We start from the raw sequence: 21,277 nt of genomic DNA, 5'->3' as shown, positions 1-21,277 counted from the left end.
AATCCTCAACACACCCAGAATAAAGACAGATATTCTGCTACCGTTTTATAGTAGCACCTCTGACTTAATCATAATGTTTTTACAAGTGTCTATAAAAGTGAAGTCATTGTAAAACCCTTCATCTGTCTAATATTTCAGATTTTTGAATGTAGAGTGAGTCTGCTGTTGTCAGTGTGTCTACAGGGATAAGCACTGAAGGTTTATTGCCTTTATTCCAACATTTAATCTTTAAATTTTTGTGCTTCACTCACACAGATGTCCTGCCACCCTGCAGCCCTTTCAGCCCCAGTAGCCCCTGTACAGCCTCTATAGCACTGGCCTTCTAAAAGACCATTATTCGCCATGATTGACACGTCGGGATGGTGTGCATTTCATTGATGAGAATTTTAGAGCCCTGAGGCTCGTGATCCTTCAACGATCGGTGGTACGTCACCCTACAGCCATCCCAGAGGTACGGCCACAGATCAGTTTCAAATACTCTGTCTCTTTCTTCATCAAAGGCAAACCTATCTAACCTGCCAACCAGGAGAGCCTGCAGAGGCCGACCTGGACAGGGACACATCCACAGGTAAACACCTTATCACACAACACTGTACAAAACCTTTCAATCTGCAGAATGGAAATGTTTGAACTTTTCTGTCATCTAATCTATCTGAACTATTGAGTTAAGTTCTGTTGAGTTGTGCTATTGTTATATTCAGTAATGAACCTAAGAATAGAACAGGAAACTGCATTTAAGAGCCTAAGAGCTGAAGTAGCAGCATGAATTTAGGTTTATTGGCATCCAGTTTATGGTTAATGAACATTAATTAAGTCCCATTTGTGTCCAATCAATGGAGAGCTGTAATTTGTGTTTTACTTATTTTAGGTGTAATTTTTAAACTAGCCATCTAGCCATTTAGCTCTCGAACATTTCTATTAACCATTATCAATGGCTGCATAAAGATGTATTTAGCTATCAAGCATGGGTATTAGATCTACCTTGTCATCACAGTAATCTTTTTAAGACCTCAAAAATCAACAAAAAGAAAATATGTTCTTGTTATGTAATTACAATTTTGAGGCCTGTTAAGGAGAAACTTTTATTTAGCTGCTTGTGCTAAATCTCTGTCACTGTTATAAAAGAGGAAAATTGTTTGAACAAAATTGGGGAGAATGATTTGCTTGATGCCACAGCCAACCAGAGTGTCCACCACCTGTGCATCGAGTGTCCAGTAAATTGTTGACGATGCGGCAACCTTACGGTACCACTCATTCCTGTGTCGGAAAGTGTTTGAGGTGTGTGCTCCAATGACCTTGGGGTCACATACCACGCAAAGGGGCTATGCAGCTATGCCGACCATGTAGATGTTTAAATCAAAACACTGGCAATCAGAGGCGGACGGTGGGAGGGAGAAGAGAAGAGAGGATGGGGGAAGGAGAGCTTGTTCTTGAGCCACGGTCAGATGGCAAAGTGCTTGGTGGTGGGTGTGTGCAAAGACCTGAAATATGTTGAGGAGAAGCGTGTGTTATCTTTTCTCCTCGCCACTGGTCATCCAGTACCTCCCCTCGCCGTGTGTCGTCAGCAGCTTATCTCAGGCCCTGGCAGGAGCTGCAAGAGAAAATGGGAGGAAATCTGATCCATATGGTGGCACTATAAAACTCACCGCTGATTTGCAGGCTTCATCAAAACCTGGTCAAGGCTTCATCACTGCTCATGACTGGCATCCTCTTCTCACACCTGGTCTCTGTGCTCTGAACTTCTCACTCTCTCCTCAGCAGCACAAGCTATCTGCCTGACCTCTGAGGTGCCTCAGCAACAGTCTTCAGAGCAGGTAAGATTTCAAGTTTTTAAGATTTTGGACAATTTAAACGATTTAAAAAATTAGGTCTTAGTGGTTTCTGTATACATATACCAAGACAGATCATGATTGAGTATCAAAAATCAACCTCTTGCTTTGCATGTTGTGCAGATATGAAGTTATTGGGCCAGGTTGCTTTCCTGCTTTTGCTTGGGGGAATCTGGTGTCAGAACAACCGTAATGCCAAAGCTGGCAGCAAGTCCACCAGGAGGTCTGGTGGAAACCAAGGAGGTGACACTGGCCAGTCTCCACCTGAGGCTGATCACAATCCTGGAAGCACTGGAGGCACTGGGAGCAATCGAGGCACTGGAGGCACAGCTGAATCAGGACGGGAGGGCACCGCAGGAGCTCGAGCAGCTGGACAACAGACAGATGATATGAGGCTGCACTTCCTCAAGAACACCCAAGTCACATGTAATGATGGAACAGCAGCTGGGTGAGATGTTCTTTCACACTTTCTTACAACTTTCTTTTACTGAAAGTCTTCGCAGGAAATTCAGTGACTCTATTTTCTCCATTTACTGTTTGTGTATGATTTGAGAAGCTGATGGAGTTGGTGTGTCCATACATGGCTACTTTGTCTTCACTCATTCCTATTTATTTGTGGTTCTACAGGTTTTACCTAAAGGAGTTCAGAGGAAGCCGTCGATGGCTGTTATTTCTGGAAGGTGAGTATTTAAAAACGCAACTGGTTAATTTGGTCCCCAAAGGTCAGCTTGTTTTGGCGTGACGCCCCCATTGGAATTTTGATGAGCATGTCATCTTGTTCCGTCTTCTTCCATTTTTCTCCTTTTTTGGTTTCCGCCTGTCACTTCGATGGACTTCGGTAGGGTGAATTTATGTGGGTTGAGCTTCGGCTTGACCGAGCAGTAGAACCAAATAAATTGGCTGTGTTAACTCAGATTTAACCAGATTATAACATACTGCATTCACAGCAAAAACACATCACACATACTGGAAGTCAATTAATGAAAAATGTACTGAAAGTTTACAAATTAAAGGACTCGTCCATCTTTTTTGCCCTCTTTGGGTGTGCATTCTCATTAGCAGACCAGGCCACAGGTGCATTCCTTTCCCTCTCCATTCCTCACGGGCCTTTATAATGAGCTAACGAGGGTCTCCTGTGCTGTGCCGGATGTGAATGTCTAATATTAGTCTCTATTATTTTTAGGTGGATGGTGCTGCTACAGCAAAGAGACCTGTGATTCCAGGTACCAAAATATCCCTCGACTAATGAGCTCATCGGGGTGGCCCCAGACAAGAAGAGGTAGGTCAGCTGCCTGTGTTTTAGAATGCATGTCAACATGTTGTGTTACTTGTTTTACGTAATGTTCAGTAAGAGGGACATCTGTCTAATCAACGATTGCTTGATTTGCAGGAAGTGGAATTTTGTCTTCTCAAGCAGAGGAAAACCCACATTGGCATAATGCAAACATCGTGTAAGTACCAGTATATATGAATAAAAGTTTATTAGACCTGGACCCATCTATGTTGAAGATAAAGTTAAACACACAGTTCTGTAGACAGTGATGATCATATGGCTTATATTTTTCAACAGCAGAAAATCAGTTTTGTTTGTGCATCTATTTGTATTCATTATTATACTCAAATCTGATAAATGTGTTAGGGTTAGGGTTAGGGTTAGGTGCTTGCTGGTGCTGGGCAGGTAGTGAACAATGGGTTTATCAGGACCTTTTCTTGAAAACCGTTGCCTGTTGCATCTTATAATGAGGTTGATGAGACAGTTAAGACTGAACCAAAACAGTAAAGATGAGAGCTGAAAAACCAAAATAATGAAAATGAGACCGATAAGAAAACAGAGAGTCCACAGAGGGGAACTGCAGAGTCGGAGAATAATTCTGTTAGTTCATCATTTCAAATAATTTCATATTATACTCAGTCATGATCAATTCTTAAAATATATATATATAGAAATATTGTGCAGTTTTAAAGCTAGACCGGCTTTTTAAAGAAATAAGTTGAATTTATACACAGGAGTTTCACTTCTATAGCCTTAATTGTTCTGGTATGGTCTGTAACTCATGGTGGTTAATGTTAGAAACGTTCTATTTTTTAAAATTCTGATTCAGTGTTTACTGTGTGTAGTTTTGTCGTGATGGGTAATGGTGTCATCACACGGACCACCAAATGCGAGTATCTATGTTTTTGCAGATTCATCCCGTACTGTTCCAGTGATGTATGGAGTGGCACTGGTCCTGCCCCAACCCCTCCTCCGAGACAACGGCAAGGCAGAGAGAAAGAAAGAGACAGAAACACAAACACAAGTAAGTTTCTTCAGACTTACTTCTGAAATCTTTCAGTTAAATCCTTCATAACAGGACACAAATAGCTCACTTGGCCTTCCTTCATTTAATGTGTGTTATCTACATACATCTGTATATGTTATGTATATATGTTATCAGCTGAGTACACCTTCATGGGATCCCTGATCATCCGTGAGGTCATCAAAGACCTCATCCCCAAAGGAATCAAGCAGGCCAAGGTTGTCATGCTGTCTGGCACAAGGTAAGCTCCTTTTCCTGCTTGTGCTTTGATGCTGACCACAACTGTTGGCTCAGTCCCGAGCCACTTCTGGAAATCTCCATCCCTAACATGTCCTATTTTGGGTGCATCCTCTTGTCAACAATAAAGATCTTTACAGTCAACTGTGAACAATGACATAATATCTATTAAAGGGGTTTGCCCTGTAATGGTGAACATTCCTGCCAGGTTGTTGGGACACCCCTGAGGACTAAAACAGAATCCACTGTTATTATGATTGTAAAGCTACTAAATTTGAATTTCCCCGTTGTTAACTGGCACATACCATCACTTGATACCTCTCAGTAAAATGTTGCTCTCAAAGCCAAATTACTCAGTAGGGTTCTCGGCTCCCCTACAGCGCTGGGGGGACAGGTGTTTTGCTGAACATTGAGAGAGTGGCCAGCCAGCTGACACAGCTCGGTGCAGAGACTCAGGTCCGGGGTCTAGTGGATTCTGGCTGGTTTCTTGAAAGTAAGCAGCAGAGATCACCAAACTGTCCTGAGACTGTTTCTTGCTCACCTGAAGATGCTATCAAGATAGGACTCAGGTAAAAATATGCATTATTACATCAACCTCTATCATTTTTCGTAAGATTTGATTTCATAGGCTCACAGTAATTAGTTTACATGTCCGAATGTGTTGACAGTGTTTGTTGTTCTCTCAGGCTGTGGAATGGGGTTGTGCCTGATAGGTGTCGACAGCTCTACAAGAGAGGAGAGGAGTGGCAGTGCTTCTTTGGCCACAGACTGTACTCTACCTTGACCTGTGAGTGCCTGTCAACTAAGTTTACCATCATATCAGATTAGACCGAAGGTGCTAAATATGGGACTTAAGGCATTCAACAGAAATGTGCACTGAAATTTGAAAGTCACTGAATATTAATTTACTCAGGGCGTAAAAGTAAATTGATTCTGCAGATATGAAGAGTCCAGTGTTGGTTATTTTATCCTTTAACTTCATGAGGAAGAAGTATATGGTCCCTTAGGAATTGGAAAACCTCTGCAACTCTTGGGTTCATAAAACACCAAAATTCCCTGGGTTAATGACAAAAACTATTCATGGCAAACTGAAAATCAATACTGCTTTTACTCAATTTCTGGACAGCTTATATGTTGTAGGTCTGTGTACTCAGCTTTAAGACCCTATATTGGGACTGTCTCATTTTTCTTCATACAAAAACATATGCCATTAGAGTTATATGAAAAATGATATAATCACATAAAAATTCTTCACATGGGCTCTTTGAGCCAGCAATATTGTTTTTCAAATATTTTTGGGGGCATTTTATGCCATTATTACATAAGACAGTCGAGAGAGAGAGAGAGAGAGAGAGAGAGAGAGAGAGAGAGAGAGAGAGACTAAGGGTAGAGAGTTGAGGAGTGACATGCAAAAAAAGTCTGCTGCCCGAATTGAGCTGCTAGCAGATATGTGGCATAGACCACTTGGGGCAGGTGCAACAAGCTATACTGTAAATACAACACGGACATATTATCATCTTACAAAGTTATTGTGGTGAACGTGTAAACATGAAGCAACATTAGCATTTATTTGAAATTGTGCTTCAGCTTACCTAAAAAATAAATCCAATATTCAATCTGTTTTTAGCTTTTTTTGCTCCACGAACTCCTGCAGGAATTTCTGGCTCTTTAGCTGCAAAATGCCCAACTACGTTAGCCAGTTAGTCACTAACTTTCTTGATTGCTCGACAGGTAGTGTACACTGAGGGGTTTTTTTTGCTGAAAAACAGCTGCCAATTAAAATTAGAAATTATGTTAATGAGAGATTTCAGATTGAACCAAAATAGTAGGCTGCTGGCAGTAAAACCAAACCACAACAATGAGTTTAAATGTGTTAGAAAGCTTCGTAGAGCTGAGAGGAACTGCAGAGTCTGATAATTCTCTGTGGGTTCATCACTACAAGTGGCATCTCTCATATTACACAATGCCATCTCAAACATTGTCAATATAAAATGTTGATTGGAGCAGCTTTAATAATGAACTCTGGTTGTTTTCCCTGTAGCCCCTCTGTTTGTCGTGCAGTGGTTGTTTGATGAGGAGCAGCTGAGAGTGGAAAACATCTACATGGGAGGACAAAGTCTGTCCACGGAGCAGTGGCAGTACATACGGAACCTGGGCAGGGAGCTCAAGAACTCCCTGAGAGAAGTCACGTATGTTGCCAACACGTGTTTTTAAGTAACATAATGTGATTTGCCTGTCCAAATGATAACAGCAGATCTAATACGCACCAGGTGATAAAAATGAAGATGGACTAAAGCCTAGAAATGACTGTGTTCTGTTGTTTGTGTGATTTTTTTTTTCAGAGCTGTATTTGCTCCCTCCTGCCTTTCCCATACAGTGATCACCAAGAGGTAAGAATGGATATTTGACTCCTGTGGTGATGATATACTTTTACGTCTTCCACCGCTCCTTTTATTCTCGACTCTCCCAATAGCCATCTCTACCTAGTGAGCTCATGCTGCTGTTTCTGCTCGCTCATTCATCATGCCACATTCTTCGTGTCACTGAATGCCATTTCACACTTTCACTTACCCCATGGTACCCCTCAAACATATTCATTCTTCTGCAGCACAGATGGACATTGATGGGTCAGCGCAGTTGTAGCTAGGTTTACAGAGTCGGGCTAAGTTAGGTATATTTATTAAGGGTTATATTTCTTGAAGGTCTAAGGTCGTTGTATGTAATTTTGCAGTTCTGTGATGTAACACCTGTTGCATAAAGATAATGCACCAAAAGTGGTCAAAGATAGAACTGATTGATTCAGCTTTCCTTGTCCCATTTACTAATCCCATTGTCTCACCTATTCATCTTCCAACTTTTTTTCCCTCCACTTTTCTTTTCTCCAACATTGCCTCTCTATCCATTTACTGCCTGCTCTTTTTAGTAACTGGATGACTTTCCAAGTGAGAGGCACCTCTCTGCCGCGGGCCCTGCACTGCTGGGATAGGAGTCTCGAGGCAACCCGTAACAACAGGACCCCTGCCAAAGGTTGTCCATTCCACCTGGTGGACACCTGCCAGTCCCCCCAGTGTAACCCCACCTGCCCGGCTTTGGTGGACCGGGCCACCCAGCAGGAGCTCACCCTGCTCCAGATGCTGGTAGCCATGGGGCTTGACCTCCAGAAGCTGGGCCTGGACCCACAGGGAGATGCAGACTCCCTGGCCAGCATGGTCAGCAATGGTGGCTAAGTTTAAAAGTGAAGAGCAGCTTAAGAGTTAGCCATGAAAAGGCATACTAGAGGAAAAAAAATGTGTTGAAATTTTAATGTAACCATAGAAATAGTAAAGAAATCTGTCTGGTTACTACGTCTAGTGCTGCTCAGCATTCCATTCTGCTCCATGTGTCTGTTAAATTGATGACTTGGCTGGTGGGTATGTCACTGCGTCTGGGTCTGAGAGGTTTGGCTCTCCCTCTACTGGACATCAGAGGAAAGATCTTTAGGTCTAATCCAAAGGTGTTTTAAATTGTACTGGTTGAGGAGTTTCGAGTTTAAGCAGGTAACCAGACATACCTCCTACAACACTCTTTCAACTTGTTCACTCACATGTGTCAAACAGCTTCAACTGAATAGAAGATCCAGCAAAATGTTGCTTTGACAGGAAATGTTCGCTCCATTTACAGTAGCTGTCTGCATTTTCTATTGTTTAAATAAACATTAATTAAAGTTATCTCTGCCCACCAGTCATGTGTTACTGTTATTGTGACAGTTTGGCAGATTTTAAAGTTTAGATTCTATTTTGATGGTATCAAATATTTAAATCTTACATAATGAAACCAAATTTAACTAAATCTAGAAAAAAAAACTAAACCTGCACTCACACTGACTTTTTTTTTTTGCACACAAAGTTCCAAAGACACTGATTGTGATTTAATCTCTTTTGGTGAGTTAGTTTTAGTCTCAAGCTCCTGATGCTATGCTGACTTATATATCACATAATACTGTATATACATATTTTATTTTATGTGCATGTAAGACAAATGTGTGATTAGTTATTGATATTCTGTGTAGGCCAGTGAGAGATGATCACAATCCTACTAATAATCATTTGTTCTCATGTGGAGTGGGAGATGTTTCTTGTTTGGCTATCTGACTTATAAAGTCTGCGGTAAAAAGTAAAAACTCTATAAAACAAACAACGCTGTGGTCATTCACCACTCAGTTTTTTGAACACTCTATATCTAGTGACATACAAAGACATGATACAGACTATGTATTGCAATTCTTCATTGTTTTCCACTTTTAAAAAGGCATGCTTTCTTTCATAATGCCATGACAGTTTAGCAAGGCGATATGTTACTGTCACTGTATGTTTTTCTTTTCACTTAGGTACTGTTATAATTATGTTAACTCATAAAGATTGGACAAAAGGTGTACCTGCAGATAATAAGTATCAGACTGACTTGTTGCACATGTTGAAACATGTATTAAAAATATTAATTGGCTCTGACAATGTGGACTCTGTATTCTGTACTTCCTCCAATTGTGTTTGTTTATTCTCTTGACATATTTATTGTAACACAATCATGATCTATATATGACAAGGTGCAATGATAAGAGACTTTAGGGATGTTCCATGCCCCTGTCAGATTGAAATAGAAATGGGGTTATGGGGCATTGAATACGATCATCTGAAGGGCTGAAAAATAAGTCTGGAGAGTGTTTATATCTCAATTATTCCTCCAATAATTCCATGTATATACTATTTGGACTTAACATTACTCAACACCAATACATTTTACAAATAAAGTGATATGATCGAGAAATATTTTGGTTGAATTTCTGTTGGTCTTGAAGAGAAAGGTGAGATTTTCCTTCATTTGTGTACCAAGAGAAAGATACATAAATTTGATTCCTACTTGATCTTTTTATTTAATTTTAAACCAATCCATTTTTTTTAAAGATTTGATTACATTTTAATCTCAGTGGGTGGTGAAAAATGCACAATCTCTTTAAATGGTATGTAAATGCCACTGTTCAGAAGAAATGGAAAAAACTAGATTTAGTAAATTAACTCCACAGGGGAGCACCATGTCTGAAAGCAAATCCGGGGCTGATCAGTAATGGTGAGAATACAGTGTGATGTTGCCAGGTTTCTTTGGTTTACTGAGTCACAGGAACAGTCCAGAGCTTGTGCTTTATGAAAAACACAACAGCAATACTCCAATCTATGATTATATCCAACATAACATCTTTTAAAACTCATTTGCCCCTAAATCACTTTGGTGATATTCTCCTTTGTTTATTATGCTGAAAACTATAGCCTACTGATTGATTAAACTGTGATTAGTCTCAAACAATGATTGTAAAACACATTATCTGGCTTCATATATATCTACCAAAAGGCTATTTCCAAACCATACACAATATGCACCGGTAAGATTCGAGCTATGAATGTATGTAATTATTCATCCTCAACACTGGGTGGCGCTACTTTAAATTGAACACATATTTACAAAGGATTCCGTAACCAATAGCAACACCTAATTTTTAAACTGAGATTTCTAGTATGTGTCCTAATAAAGCCTATTCGGGCACTCATTTTATAAATGATAAAACATGTTGTATTAAAATAGATGGAATAAAACATTTCAGATTAAATAAAGTAACCAGATCGTATAACTATGGGAAGCCGCAGGGCCAATTAATTGACCGAAAAGTTAGTAAATATACAAACACTCTCAACGTAGTTTTATATTAATGCCTCTTGGATTCAGTGCTTTATTCGGTATTTTAAGTACCGGGATTTCTCGGAGGAGTGGGTCATCACAGTCTTTAAGACCTCTTGGATCTTTCCCATATTGCATTGCGGGAGCTTTCTACTTCCTCTTTCCGCCATATTGCAGAACCGGTAAGATGTCTTTCTGTACCTTTGCCTTCAATCCCATCAGTATCTAAAGCATCTAAATATTAATTACAACATTTATAAGATCATCTTAAAGTTAAAGGACGTGGTAATGATTTGGGATGAGTATGGTGTCGACCAGTAACACGAAATAATCACAATTTAGCTTGTAAAGTCTCCCTCCGGTCCCTCTGTGCCTGGCCCGGGCAGTCGGTGCGTTCACGGCGCCCTGATAGCCGTTAGCTCTACAACCACTGACTGTAAAATTGTTACTACTTTAAGACAAATGATACATTTTAAAAGATGTGTGTTGTGAATGAGTGAAACAGGTTTTACACACACTGGACACTCGGTAGGTGTTGGTTGTATCTATGCGTTACGAGCTGCTGTGCTAACATACCATGGCTACTCTGATGGGACGCTACATGGACCATGCTTTGGTTTTCTCATTTTCTAAACTCAAGTGAAAGCAACGTTATTTTCTCCTAGTAAAACTGTGTTAGTAAAAGTATAAACAGGTTTATTTCGTTGGTGGTTGTAAAGTCGCTAATAGGTGCCAAATAAATGCACGGTTCTTGACTTAATTGGTGCTCTTTGGAGTATTTGTCACCTTTCTACACCCTCATTTTCCTTCTTGTAGATAAGGAGGTGAAAAATGTGTCCCTCAGTCAGGATGGACTGTTAATTGTAAGATATTAAACTTTCAAGGCTGAGATAAATGGGGGACATGATGTGCTGATGTGAGTCTCAAAAGTGTGGAGTGTTAAAGGGGGTTTGGGCAAATTAGAAAGTGAGTTGCAACAAATATGGTAGTTCCAGTCCTTAACACCACCTGATGAATTTCTCCTGTTTGTGTGTCTTCAGGCATCATGGTGCGCATGAACGTTCTCGCAGATGCTCTGAAATGCATCAACAATGCTGAGAAGCGTGGGAAACGCCAGGTCCTCATCAGGCCATGCTCCAAGGTCATTGTGCGCTTCTTGACCGTCATGATGAAGCACGGTGAGTACAGTTGGGTTTTCTGGATTGAGGGAACGACAAAGATATCAGATATGTTGATATTTAGCTGTAGGGTTTCTTTTAAGCTCAGATATTGCGAGAAGGAACAGTGTTGTGTGCGTATTGTATTTAAATGTAATTTTTGTGTCTTGTCCTATGCTTCCAGGTTACATTGGTGAGTTTGAGATCATCGACGACCACAGAGCCGGGAAAATTGTCGTCAATCTCACAGGCAGGCTGAACAAGGTAAAGCTGTTCAACTTCACCCACTTCTTCAGTCGCCACTATACCAACTTGTGTGGGATGTTATCAAAAGATTTGTCAGACATGTTTGGTACTTGTTGAGGTAGCAGTGATGAACTAGAAATACTAACTGTAGCAATGCTTTTCTTATAGTTTGTAAGAATGAGTTTTCTTCTAAAAAACACCTAAATGGAAATATTGTCTGAACATTAATTTGATCTCACTGAATACTTGCTTTTTTATTTACTTATAAATGATTCTCCACTTGTCTAAGAGACTATTATTTTAGTTTGCATTATCAGTAACAAACCTGATACTAATTTTTCTTTTGTTTCAGTGCGGTGTGATCAGCCCACGCTTTGATCTCCAGCTCAAGGACCTGGAGAAGTGGCAGAACAACCTGCTGCCCTCAAGACAGTTTGGGTGAGAATCTCTAACACGACTCTGCAGCACACAGCTTTGAATTGATCGGTGTCATTTTGAATTAACTAGAAATCAGACTTTTGTAAGAGTGAAGCTTGCTGATGTCTGAAGTCTCTGTAATCAGCAGTGTGTTATTGCAGCAGCCTGTGCTCAACTTGTCTGCTGTGACACTTGATTTTACTCTTCTCTGCAGTGTAGTTGTTTTGTAATTGCTGGAGTTGATAAGCTGAGAATCCCAATAGGCTGTTTTTTTTAAAAATGTTTATTATTTGAGTGTGTAAAGGAAAAAAGACTGCTTTTCTACAGTTGTCGATGATTTCTCAAAGTTGTTACTGGATATTTTTTTTTATCAGAAGTTGTCAGACTAAGCTTGAGTCAGTAGGTGCCAGTAAGACAATATGAGGTAAAAACAGAAGTAGTGACCCACCCCCCCTCCAAATAATGTTCAACTGTTGACAAATGAGCCTCTGTAGACATTTTTGCTGTTCAGCCCTGTGTCTTTCCCTCTCACTGTTGGTCGTTAATTTGTCCACAGAGAGTAACTGCTCATGTAATGTTTATGCCTGCAGTAAAATGTATCAAGGATGATTTCTGATTATAGCGGCTTAAAAAGTTGGTGTGGTAAAGCAGTTAGTTGTGCAAAGTTTGGGCATTTTGATAGTAGAGATTTGAGATTATCCATCTTTACCGTGCTACACCTGACATTAACGTGTGTGTCTTGACTGAGCACTTGTGATTGGACCTCACTCCGTTGCTCTATATGCAAATAAACACAAAGACCGAATGTGTTGTTTTTAACCAGTGGGAGGCAGCAGTGCTCTTCCTGTGCCTGGTGCGTCAGAAGTTAAAGGTTTACAAAACCAAGGCATGCCAGCAAAATCAAAAGTCACCGGCTCAAATGGAAATCAGACAGCACGTTTCTTGTTTACTTCATCCAGAAGAATCCATTTTGCGTGCTGTCGGTTGAGTAGGTGGTCCTTCAGTGTGGCCCAGGATTCGCATACACACTGCTGAGAGAATGTGGCCAAGACCACCTCTGAATGTGGTCTTAAGCTATGCGTCAGTGCGCCTGGCTGCATTCACACCTGTAGTTTAAGCTGCCCACTTCTGACCAGGTCACCCAAGACACATTTGCCAGGTGTGAACAGGGCCTTTATCAAAACCTGACTTAATTTGAACTGAATTTACTTTCAAAAGGTATCTGGTTTCTGTGACTCTAAACACACTGTATTCTAGTGTGTTTTAGTGGCTTAGAGTATTTTTCTTTTCTTGTCTGTTTTCATGGAGGAATATAAAGTAGAAAGACAGTCAATAGATGATGTAGATGGTGTCAGTTGAAAGTGTTTAGTGATTTTTGGGTTTGAGGCTGAAGATGTTTGTAATCAATTGAAGTTTTGCATTTTTGTTTGATTGGAGGCTGTATTAGAGGATGTAGCAGAGTCAACAAGGAAAAGCATGTAGTGCAAATATCACGAACTGCAGTCCAGCTTGCCTTGATGATAACAGCGTGTATGAGGCTTACATCACACTCAGTATGAATCTTAGATGTTGTGTTGCATGATGAAAATAAGTTGTTTTAATTTTAATCTGTTTTATTAGAAGCATTTAAAAATGTTCGCACAGCTTCACTCAGGGTCGTGTTAAGTCGGTTGTCCAGTTGACCGATTTTCTGGCTGCATTTTGCTTTACTTTGTGTCATACCCATTTGAAATTTTGTATTTGATTTCTGTTCAAAATGCTCATACATATGATGTGGACACATTTAGTCACCCCTCAACAGTTGTATTGAGCTCACTAGTGCTTACCTGCAGTGGTGCCGATTTAGCTGAGTCAGTTTGAAATGGAGATCATAAAATGGATTCTTCACAGCAGTTATTACTTCTTAAATGTCCATTCATTTTAAATGGAGTAGGGTTTAATCAGGCTTAAATGTGAAGATCTACAGTGGTAGTGTTTTGTGTTGTGGCTTTTTTAATTGTGGCTGCTTTACGCTAGCTGGTTGTATCTAATGGATGCTAAATGTTGCAGTTTTTACCTTGTTGGTAAAATATATGGTAATCCTGTATTTATTTTCAAATTCATGTGACTGACCACTGTTGAATCATGTATCACATTGTGTAATGGCTGTTAGTGAGATGGATCCAACTAGAGTGAATCTTAACTTTGTGACTTGTTCCCACAGATACATTGTGCTGACCACCTCAGCTGGCATCATGGACCATGAAGAGGCCAGACGGAAACACACAGGAGGCAAAATCCTTGGATTCTTTTTCTAAAATGTAAAGAACTGCAAAATAAACAACCAGAGGAAAAAACTGGTAGTCTTTTGACTTATTTCATACAAAATATCTGTGGAGAGATGACTTTTTAAACAGGCTGCAGCTGTTTTTACTGGGTGAACAAGTCCCTTTGGAACAGACAAAGCCTTAGACGATGCTCTACATGATGGTAGTTTTTTGGTTGTCTAATAACATAACTTGAACAAGCAACATCTTTTTAATCTGTACATAGGTTAGAAAAAAATATGGAAACTAACTGACAACTTAATTACATATAATTTGTAAGCTCATGAGCTGTAATCAACACTGAAACAGTTTTCAAAGCAATGAGACGAGTTTTAAAAATGAAAAAAGCCAATTATGTGCTCATTCTGCTGGAGCTTGTGACCAAAAACTACATCATACTGTAAATATGCGGAAAAGATACAATGGGATTTGGGAAGCTTCTTAAACTTTTGAAAAAGCATAAATGAGTACTTGTTGGATGAAGTTAATCAGTACCTGGTGTGTGTGTGTGTGTGACCTTAAACTGAGAAAGTGATCGATCAGCTAACCAGCCAACCGCTTACGTCGAAGTAAAGGGGCTCTGAGATGCATTTGGGTGTCTTTTGAGACAGGAAACTATTACAAAACCAGTAGAGTGGGTTAAGAGCATTTTTTGTTACATGACTGGGGATCACACCTCAGAGGACTACATCCATAAACACTATATAGTTGACAGTGTAAAGAACTTGTGCTCGACCAAACTTCAAATAAGCACATCTGCATCGTAGCTGTGCCCCTGGTGGCTCTTTAGAGCTGCCACATCTTTGCAACACAGTCGCCAGCTTGTAAAAAGCCCTGGCTCTCTGCCCCTGCAATCCTCTCACCAGTGTGACCTTTTCTGGAGGTCCTCAGTGGATTTTGTCTCGTCCCCAACCTCAACAGTGTCTGGCTACTGACCTCCTCTGAAGAGGAGAGGTAACAGCCTGCTAATGCAACAGCTCTGTCCAAGTGCTCCTGATGGGCTAAGCACGCAGACTGACTGCCTCCCTCATGGCTTCACAGCACTTAAGCGCTGCCTTGTAAAAGAAAAAAACAAAACTTTTATGCTGTTGCTGTTTTAAAGAGCAAAGATACCAAGCTCAGAGAGCTCAGGCTTTAAGTCTCTGCTAGCAGTGAGCATTTCGACATTAAATCATCTGGAGTGAGCCTTCTTGGCAGCAAGAAATTAACCAATTGTTGAAATCGCTTGTACACAGCTTGATGCCACTTCTAGTTTTGTAAGTAGGGAAAAAGCTGGGGCAAAGTCTCCCAAACAGGAACTTCCAGGGTAAGTTGGTAAAAAGGCACTGACCTTATTATGACTGTAAAACCTGTCAGGAACCTTCAAAGCTTTGAACATTTCCTCCCCATCTTTGCTGTATTTGAACTTTATATTTTTTCCCCCTAAATAATCATCTCTGAAAAAGTGCTTTGCAAAAAATGCTGTCAGATTCCAGGGGAAAGATGCTCCCCTGTGGAGAAAATTTGTGAAAATGCACTTTTAAAAGCTAATTCCTTGTGAGCTGTGGGTGCTGGCATTTACAAACCCATTTAAAGCAGCTTATCAAGATTAATACATTATCAAATCTTTAAAATTACAGGTATTAAATGAAATGTCATCAGAAAATTGACTTCAAAATATCAAAGGAATGAAAAAGCAAGGTATGATTTGTTTTACACAATAAGAATGCTTATAAGAATATTTTTTGAACTTCATGTAATCAGTAACTAAAATTGCTCTGTCGAATATACTGTAATCATGAAGTAATTAAGTAATAAATACATTTAGATAATCATTTAAAATTACACTAACAATTGTAATAATGCAAATGCTAGAAATCCACCCCTGAAACATAACCATGCTCAAAAATGATATAATTAATAGTATTTAATTAACATTTATGTTTTATTTGCATTTAATAAACACTATTTCCCATAAGCACCAGACCAGTGGTTTCCAAACTGAGTGCAGGGACCACCTCAACAGGTTGCTAGAACATTTGAGGGGTTGCAAGGTGATGAACAGAATTCGACAACATAAACCTTCCTGCGCAAAGTTGTGTTCACTCAGCTTTTTTTTGTTTGAATTACTTGATGAACTTCTCATTTTCAGGCCTCTAAAAGGAGGTCAATTACAAGAGCCGAAGATGGAAAGCTGCTTACAACTTCAAACAAGAGTTGGAGTTTATAAAACATGTATCTCAGAGTATGGATAATAAACCCTTGCGACTTGTTTCACTTTTTCAGACTTTTTTTTTTTTTAGATTAAAAAGTCTGTTGAGTTAGAGAAGCTACAGTATGTGGAACAGAGACTTTGATTCCCACATCAATTGCTCAACTCTTTCTGGGATCTGAAGACCATTAAGAGTCCCTCAGCACACGGCTGCTGAAAGTGAAGAAGCATTGGTAATCACTTCTGACTTTATTGTCGTAATAGTTGCTCCTTGTTTCTATTCAGCCTCCCAACAATTTAAGTATCTTTGTCCCCCTGATGATGAGTGAAGGGTACTGCATGATTTATTAGCCTACATTATGTGTAGATATCGCAATAAAAGTACATTTCAGACTGCTCCTCAGATAATCAGTCGCAGCACTAACAACAGCTCTGACTGTTAACAGAGGGCACTAAGAAAGAAAAGTCCAGAAACACTTTCAAACTGAAGATGGCTTGAGGAGGATATCACCTGAAGCTAGAAAACACATTTTGAAAAAGCTTCCCCCATACCTCCGGTGTTTCTGCTAAAGTGACAAGGTCTGTTTGAAGACAATATGCTGCCACACATCTGGGGATCAGGGTGCACAGCCTGGCAGCCGCCAACATGTTTCTCCAGTCTTCACCATATGTCAGCTGGATCCCTGAGATGTCCCAGAAGGGTTTAAAGCACTGCTGTGCAGGAGAAGAAATGTGCAGCTCTCAAAACAAATAGAATACATTAATACTGAAACAAAAAGTCTGCTGTTTGGCCTGCTTTGATAGAGAGAGCCGGAGGGAGCGGGAGAGCAACGAGGTTGTGCTTTTGTCGAACGTGTGAGTCTGTTGTACTTCTGACAACATGACGACATACTTATGTTATGTAGGTATTGAATGTTTTCTTCAGCACAGAGTAAAACACATCGAAAAGCGGAACCATTTCCTCGCTGATAGAACAAAGAAACACATTTTCCTACTTATGCCTCGCAGTATCTAGCAAAAGAGATCGTTTTGATTTTGCTTTCCATGTTTTAGATATCCACTGCCAAACCAATAGAAAGCAGTTTAATGGAATACAGACGTAGTCGAAAATATTGGTACCCTTCCACTTTGCAAAACAAAACAAAACAAAGTAAAATGTCCTCTCTAGAAAGTTGAAACTGACAGAAGTATATGGTATCATCATGCTTTATTTCACATTGAATATACCTGAATCTTTGCTTTTAATTTACAACTCAACATGTTATTCAGTACATTATAACAAATGAAAATAGCATGTCCAAAAATATTGCTACCCTTTGTAGCACAGCCTTTGGAGGCAATAATGGCAGTCAGTGGTTCATGTTATTCTGAATACAGTTTCTACACTTCTTCACTGGTAGTTTGGACCACTCTTCTTAACCAAGCTGCTCCAGTTCTCTCAGGTTTGATAGGTGTCATCTCCCAACTGCAATTTTCAGCTCTTTACACAGATGTTCAATGTGATATAGATATATAAATCAGGTCTTATAGCAGACCACTTCAGAACTGTCCAATGTTTTTTTCCTCATCCACTCTTGAGTGCTTTTTGATGTATGTTTGGGGTCATTATCCTGCTGGCAGACTTGTAGCCTTTGGCTAAGACACAGTTTTCTGACACTGGGCTGTATGCTTCACTATGAAACACCTTGACAGTTCTGATATTGTGTCCTGGACAGATTCAGGGCAGCTAATGACTGAGGCAGCAAAGCAACCCCAAAAACAATACTGGGTCTCCGCATGTTTCATAATAGACATGGTGTTCTTTTCTTTGAAGACTTCTTTTTTTTTCTTCTCTAAATACAGGGTTGATGTGATTTACCACAAAGCTCTAATTGTTTCATCTGTCCAAAGCACATTCTCCCAGAGGAACTGTAGCTTGTCAACATGTATTTGAGCCCATGTTCTTTCAGACAGTGACGGATGGTGAAACTTAAAACTATTGTACCTTGAACTTGAAGATCAGCTTGGATCTATACTGAACTTTTCTTTGGTTCTTTCTCAACCGTTTGAACAATTTTCCTTTCATGACCATGACCAGAGATGCTGGCTACACTTCAATAGGCCTTGAATTTCTTAATATTGGCAACAGTGGTCCCAGCAACATCAAGCTCTTTGGAGATGGTCTTGTAACCTTTAAATTGACCATGCTCAACTTTTTAATCTTCTTAGACCAATCTCTAGTTTTACTTCTGTTTTCCGTATTCAATGTGATGCACACAGTGGCACAAAACAGCAGAAAGAGTCATTTTCTCCTTTTCAACTGGTTGTATGAGTAAGATTGAAAACACCTCTGATACTAATTAAAACAAGTATCTCTACAGATCAATAATTTTTTACAATTTCTAAAAGGGTACTTGTTGCTATTTCATGATGTCTTTGTTTTTAACACTTTGAGACAGTGAAAATAAACCACAAACACAACATTGACATATTGGCATATCATCAGTTGATATGGTGAACATGTTTCACTTGCAGGGCTTAAAGTTCTCACTCACCATGCCTGATTTCAAGCATAGAGCACTTATCAATTCATATAATACTCAATTCAATACATTGTGCACATTTCCTCCTGGACAACTTTTCAGGCTCACAAATCTGTATTTGCTTTAATCCCACAGATAAATGAACACGTCCAGCAGATTCAAAGCATCATCAGCATTCACTTGGAGTTGTGTTCCTGCCTATCTGATGAATGTAAGTACAATATTTGCTCTCCTTTTTAGCTTTGTTTCGGTGGTGACTAACTCCAGAGAAAAATATCCAGGCTGCTAAATGCTCCACTAGTGCATACTATGATCTAAAATAGTAGTGTGGAATGGAACAGATGCCGATGTGTGTTCATGTTACATAGATTTAGTTAAAGCCAGTTTTAAATGATTATTTTTCAGTCAGCTAGCAGTGGTTAAGCTATGTTGCAATTGCACTGCAGACTGAATTAACAGCTGGATTTATAAAATATCATAATTGGGCTTCAACTGCAATGATTGTTTTCATTGTCAATTATTCTCTTGATTAATCAATGAGTAGTGAGAAATGTTGATAACTGTTTCTCAAAACACCCAGTGTGACATCTTCAAAGATCTTTTTTGTGTCCACATCAGTCCACAACCAAATGTGAAGATTATTTTCACAGATGACTAAAGAAATCAGAAAATATTCACATTAAATGGCTCAAAAAGATTAATTGATGATCAGAATAGTTGGTGATTAATTTAATAGTCTACAACTAATTGATTAAATACATTTTGTGTTTGATCGTGTGTGTTTGCCAACATTTCATAATATGAACCTGTAGCCTATGCAAGCACTGAGTCTGCATGAGTGAACGGGAGATATTTTGCTATGTGCTGAAATAGTGGCGCTCCATCCGCATTGATTTGTCACTTGAGAATACTGTGAAATAATTTGGTTTCTTGGTGTTCTTTCTCGCTGCGATGGAGTTTGAGCTAAGCAATTCAGTGCTCCAAATCCCTGGCAGGTAGACCACATTTTACCGTTCACACTGAGGTCCTTGTACGAACATCACATCCATTACCGCAGAAAACAGACAGACTGAGCACTGGAGTCTGGGAACTTATTAGCTGCTTGTTATAGCATCAGTTTTCACAGTGCCCCCATGCCCAGCCATACTGTAGCCTAGGTAATAGATGGTGTCAGTGAGGTCTAATGCTGTACCATCAGCTCTTGTTCTGCTCCTGTTGGGCTGCTGAAGTTCCCCTACCGAACACTTGATGGCAGTAGAAACACACCTCATCTTCAGTATTCATCCTCCGGTCCTGGTCCTCATACTGCATTCAGGCCAGGCCTGGTTGGCAAGCAGCAAGACTAATTATGATTGATTCAGAGATAACAGAATTAATATTGGAATAGCAGTAAAAGTATGAAACATGGATTCAGTCAAAAGAGAGAAATTTCTTTTTACTCAGGCTCTACATTGTCTTCTACTGCTATAAATCACTTAGTGGGTCACAGTGAAATGAGGGAGAAAAACAAAGATGATTAGAAAAGTGAAAGTGGATGTGCAAAACTGAATAGAGGCAATTTCTATACTTTAAATGTCAAGATTCAAATATGCTGCGAAACCAAGTCTGTTGGATTTTAAATGGGACTCTTCAACTCTTTAAGAGAGTTGTTTCAAGAAACAATACAGTAAGTAAAGTCTAACAGTACACTTAACTACTTAAAGTACAAAAAGAGAAATACAGCTCAGTCATGTAAAAAGGGCAAAAAATGAAGAGAATTACTTAAACTTTGATGAGAACCGTCTCCTTTTGCAATAAATTTGCTTTTAAAGTGGGAGCCGGGGGAAAGAAAAGAAGAAATGAAAAGCAGACAATAATCTTTTCTTCGGTGTAAACAACAACGTGGAAGTGATTTGAGTTTATAGGCAAGGCTGCTTCTACACCAACCCAAACACATCTTGTTTATGTTACTACACCGGTGTTGCATGAGATCATATTCTGCATTGCACTTCTACTTCTAGCCATGTGATTTATTCCACCACCCGACACAGCCCCGACAGACGGCGTATCTCCAAAGAGCCGAGGAAATTCTGGAATAAATGGGCGAACAGCTGAGAAGAAGATATGAAAATGTATCTTTTGTAGGGAGAGAGACAGAGAGAGATGAGGACTGTTGTCTCCACCAATCCGAATGAATTCAAGGTGAAATAGAGGGCTGTGCATTGTCATATGGTCATTTCACTGATACACTTATCTCGTGTTTTTCACTCTCTGCCCTATCTCTGTCTGTATGCCTTATTTACTAGGGCGAACCAGCTAGGGAGGTAGGAGGAGTGGTAGGTGGGAGGTATGTGTATATGTGTGTTTGTGTATTCACGGTGTGGAGGAGT

General features: G+C 39.7%; 2 protein-coding genes across 2 annotated transcripts; both read left to right on the top strand.

The window, feature by feature from the left end:
* Positions 1 to 1,954: 1,954 nt before the first annotated feature.
* Positions 1,955 to 7,590, top strand: notum2 (notum pectinacetylesterase 2). Its single transcript, XM_053336124.1, has 11 exons — positions 1,955 to 2,277; positions 2,457 to 2,509; positions 3,013 to 3,108; positions 3,220 to 3,280; positions 4,014 to 4,126; positions 4,265 to 4,367; positions 4,744 to 4,932; positions 5,050 to 5,150; positions 6,405 to 6,552; positions 6,706 to 6,753; positions 7,287 to 7,590. Exons 1-11 carry the CDS (start codon positions 1,955 to 1,957, stop codon positions 7,588 to 7,590), a joined length of 1,539 nt encoding a protein of 512 aa, XP_053192099.1.
* Positions 7,591 to 10,220: 2,630 nt separating this feature from the next.
* Positions 10,221 to 14,245, top strand: rps15a (ribosomal protein S15a). Its single transcript, XM_053336183.1, has 5 exons — positions 10,221 to 10,251; positions 11,110 to 11,247; positions 11,411 to 11,490; positions 11,825 to 11,910; positions 14,093 to 14,245. Exons 2-5 carry the CDS (start codon positions 11,115 to 11,117, stop codon positions 14,184 to 14,186), a joined length of 393 nt encoding a protein of 130 aa, XP_053192158.1. The 5' UTR covers positions 10,221 to 10,251; positions 11,110 to 11,114; the 3' UTR covers positions 14,187 to 14,245.
* Positions 14,246 to 21,277: the final 7,032 nt, after the last annotated feature.

This window comes from Scomber japonicus, chromosome 2 (genome assembly GCF_027409825.1).
Source record: "Scomber japonicus isolate fScoJap1 chromosome 2, fScoJap1.pri, whole genome shotgun sequence".
NCBI classification, from domain to species: Eukaryota; Metazoa; Chordata; class Actinopteri; order Scombriformes; family Scombridae; genus Scomber; species Scomber japonicus.
The sequence above is the reverse complement of the archived record's forward strand: the minus strand, read 5'-3'. Positions and strand labels throughout refer to the sequence as shown.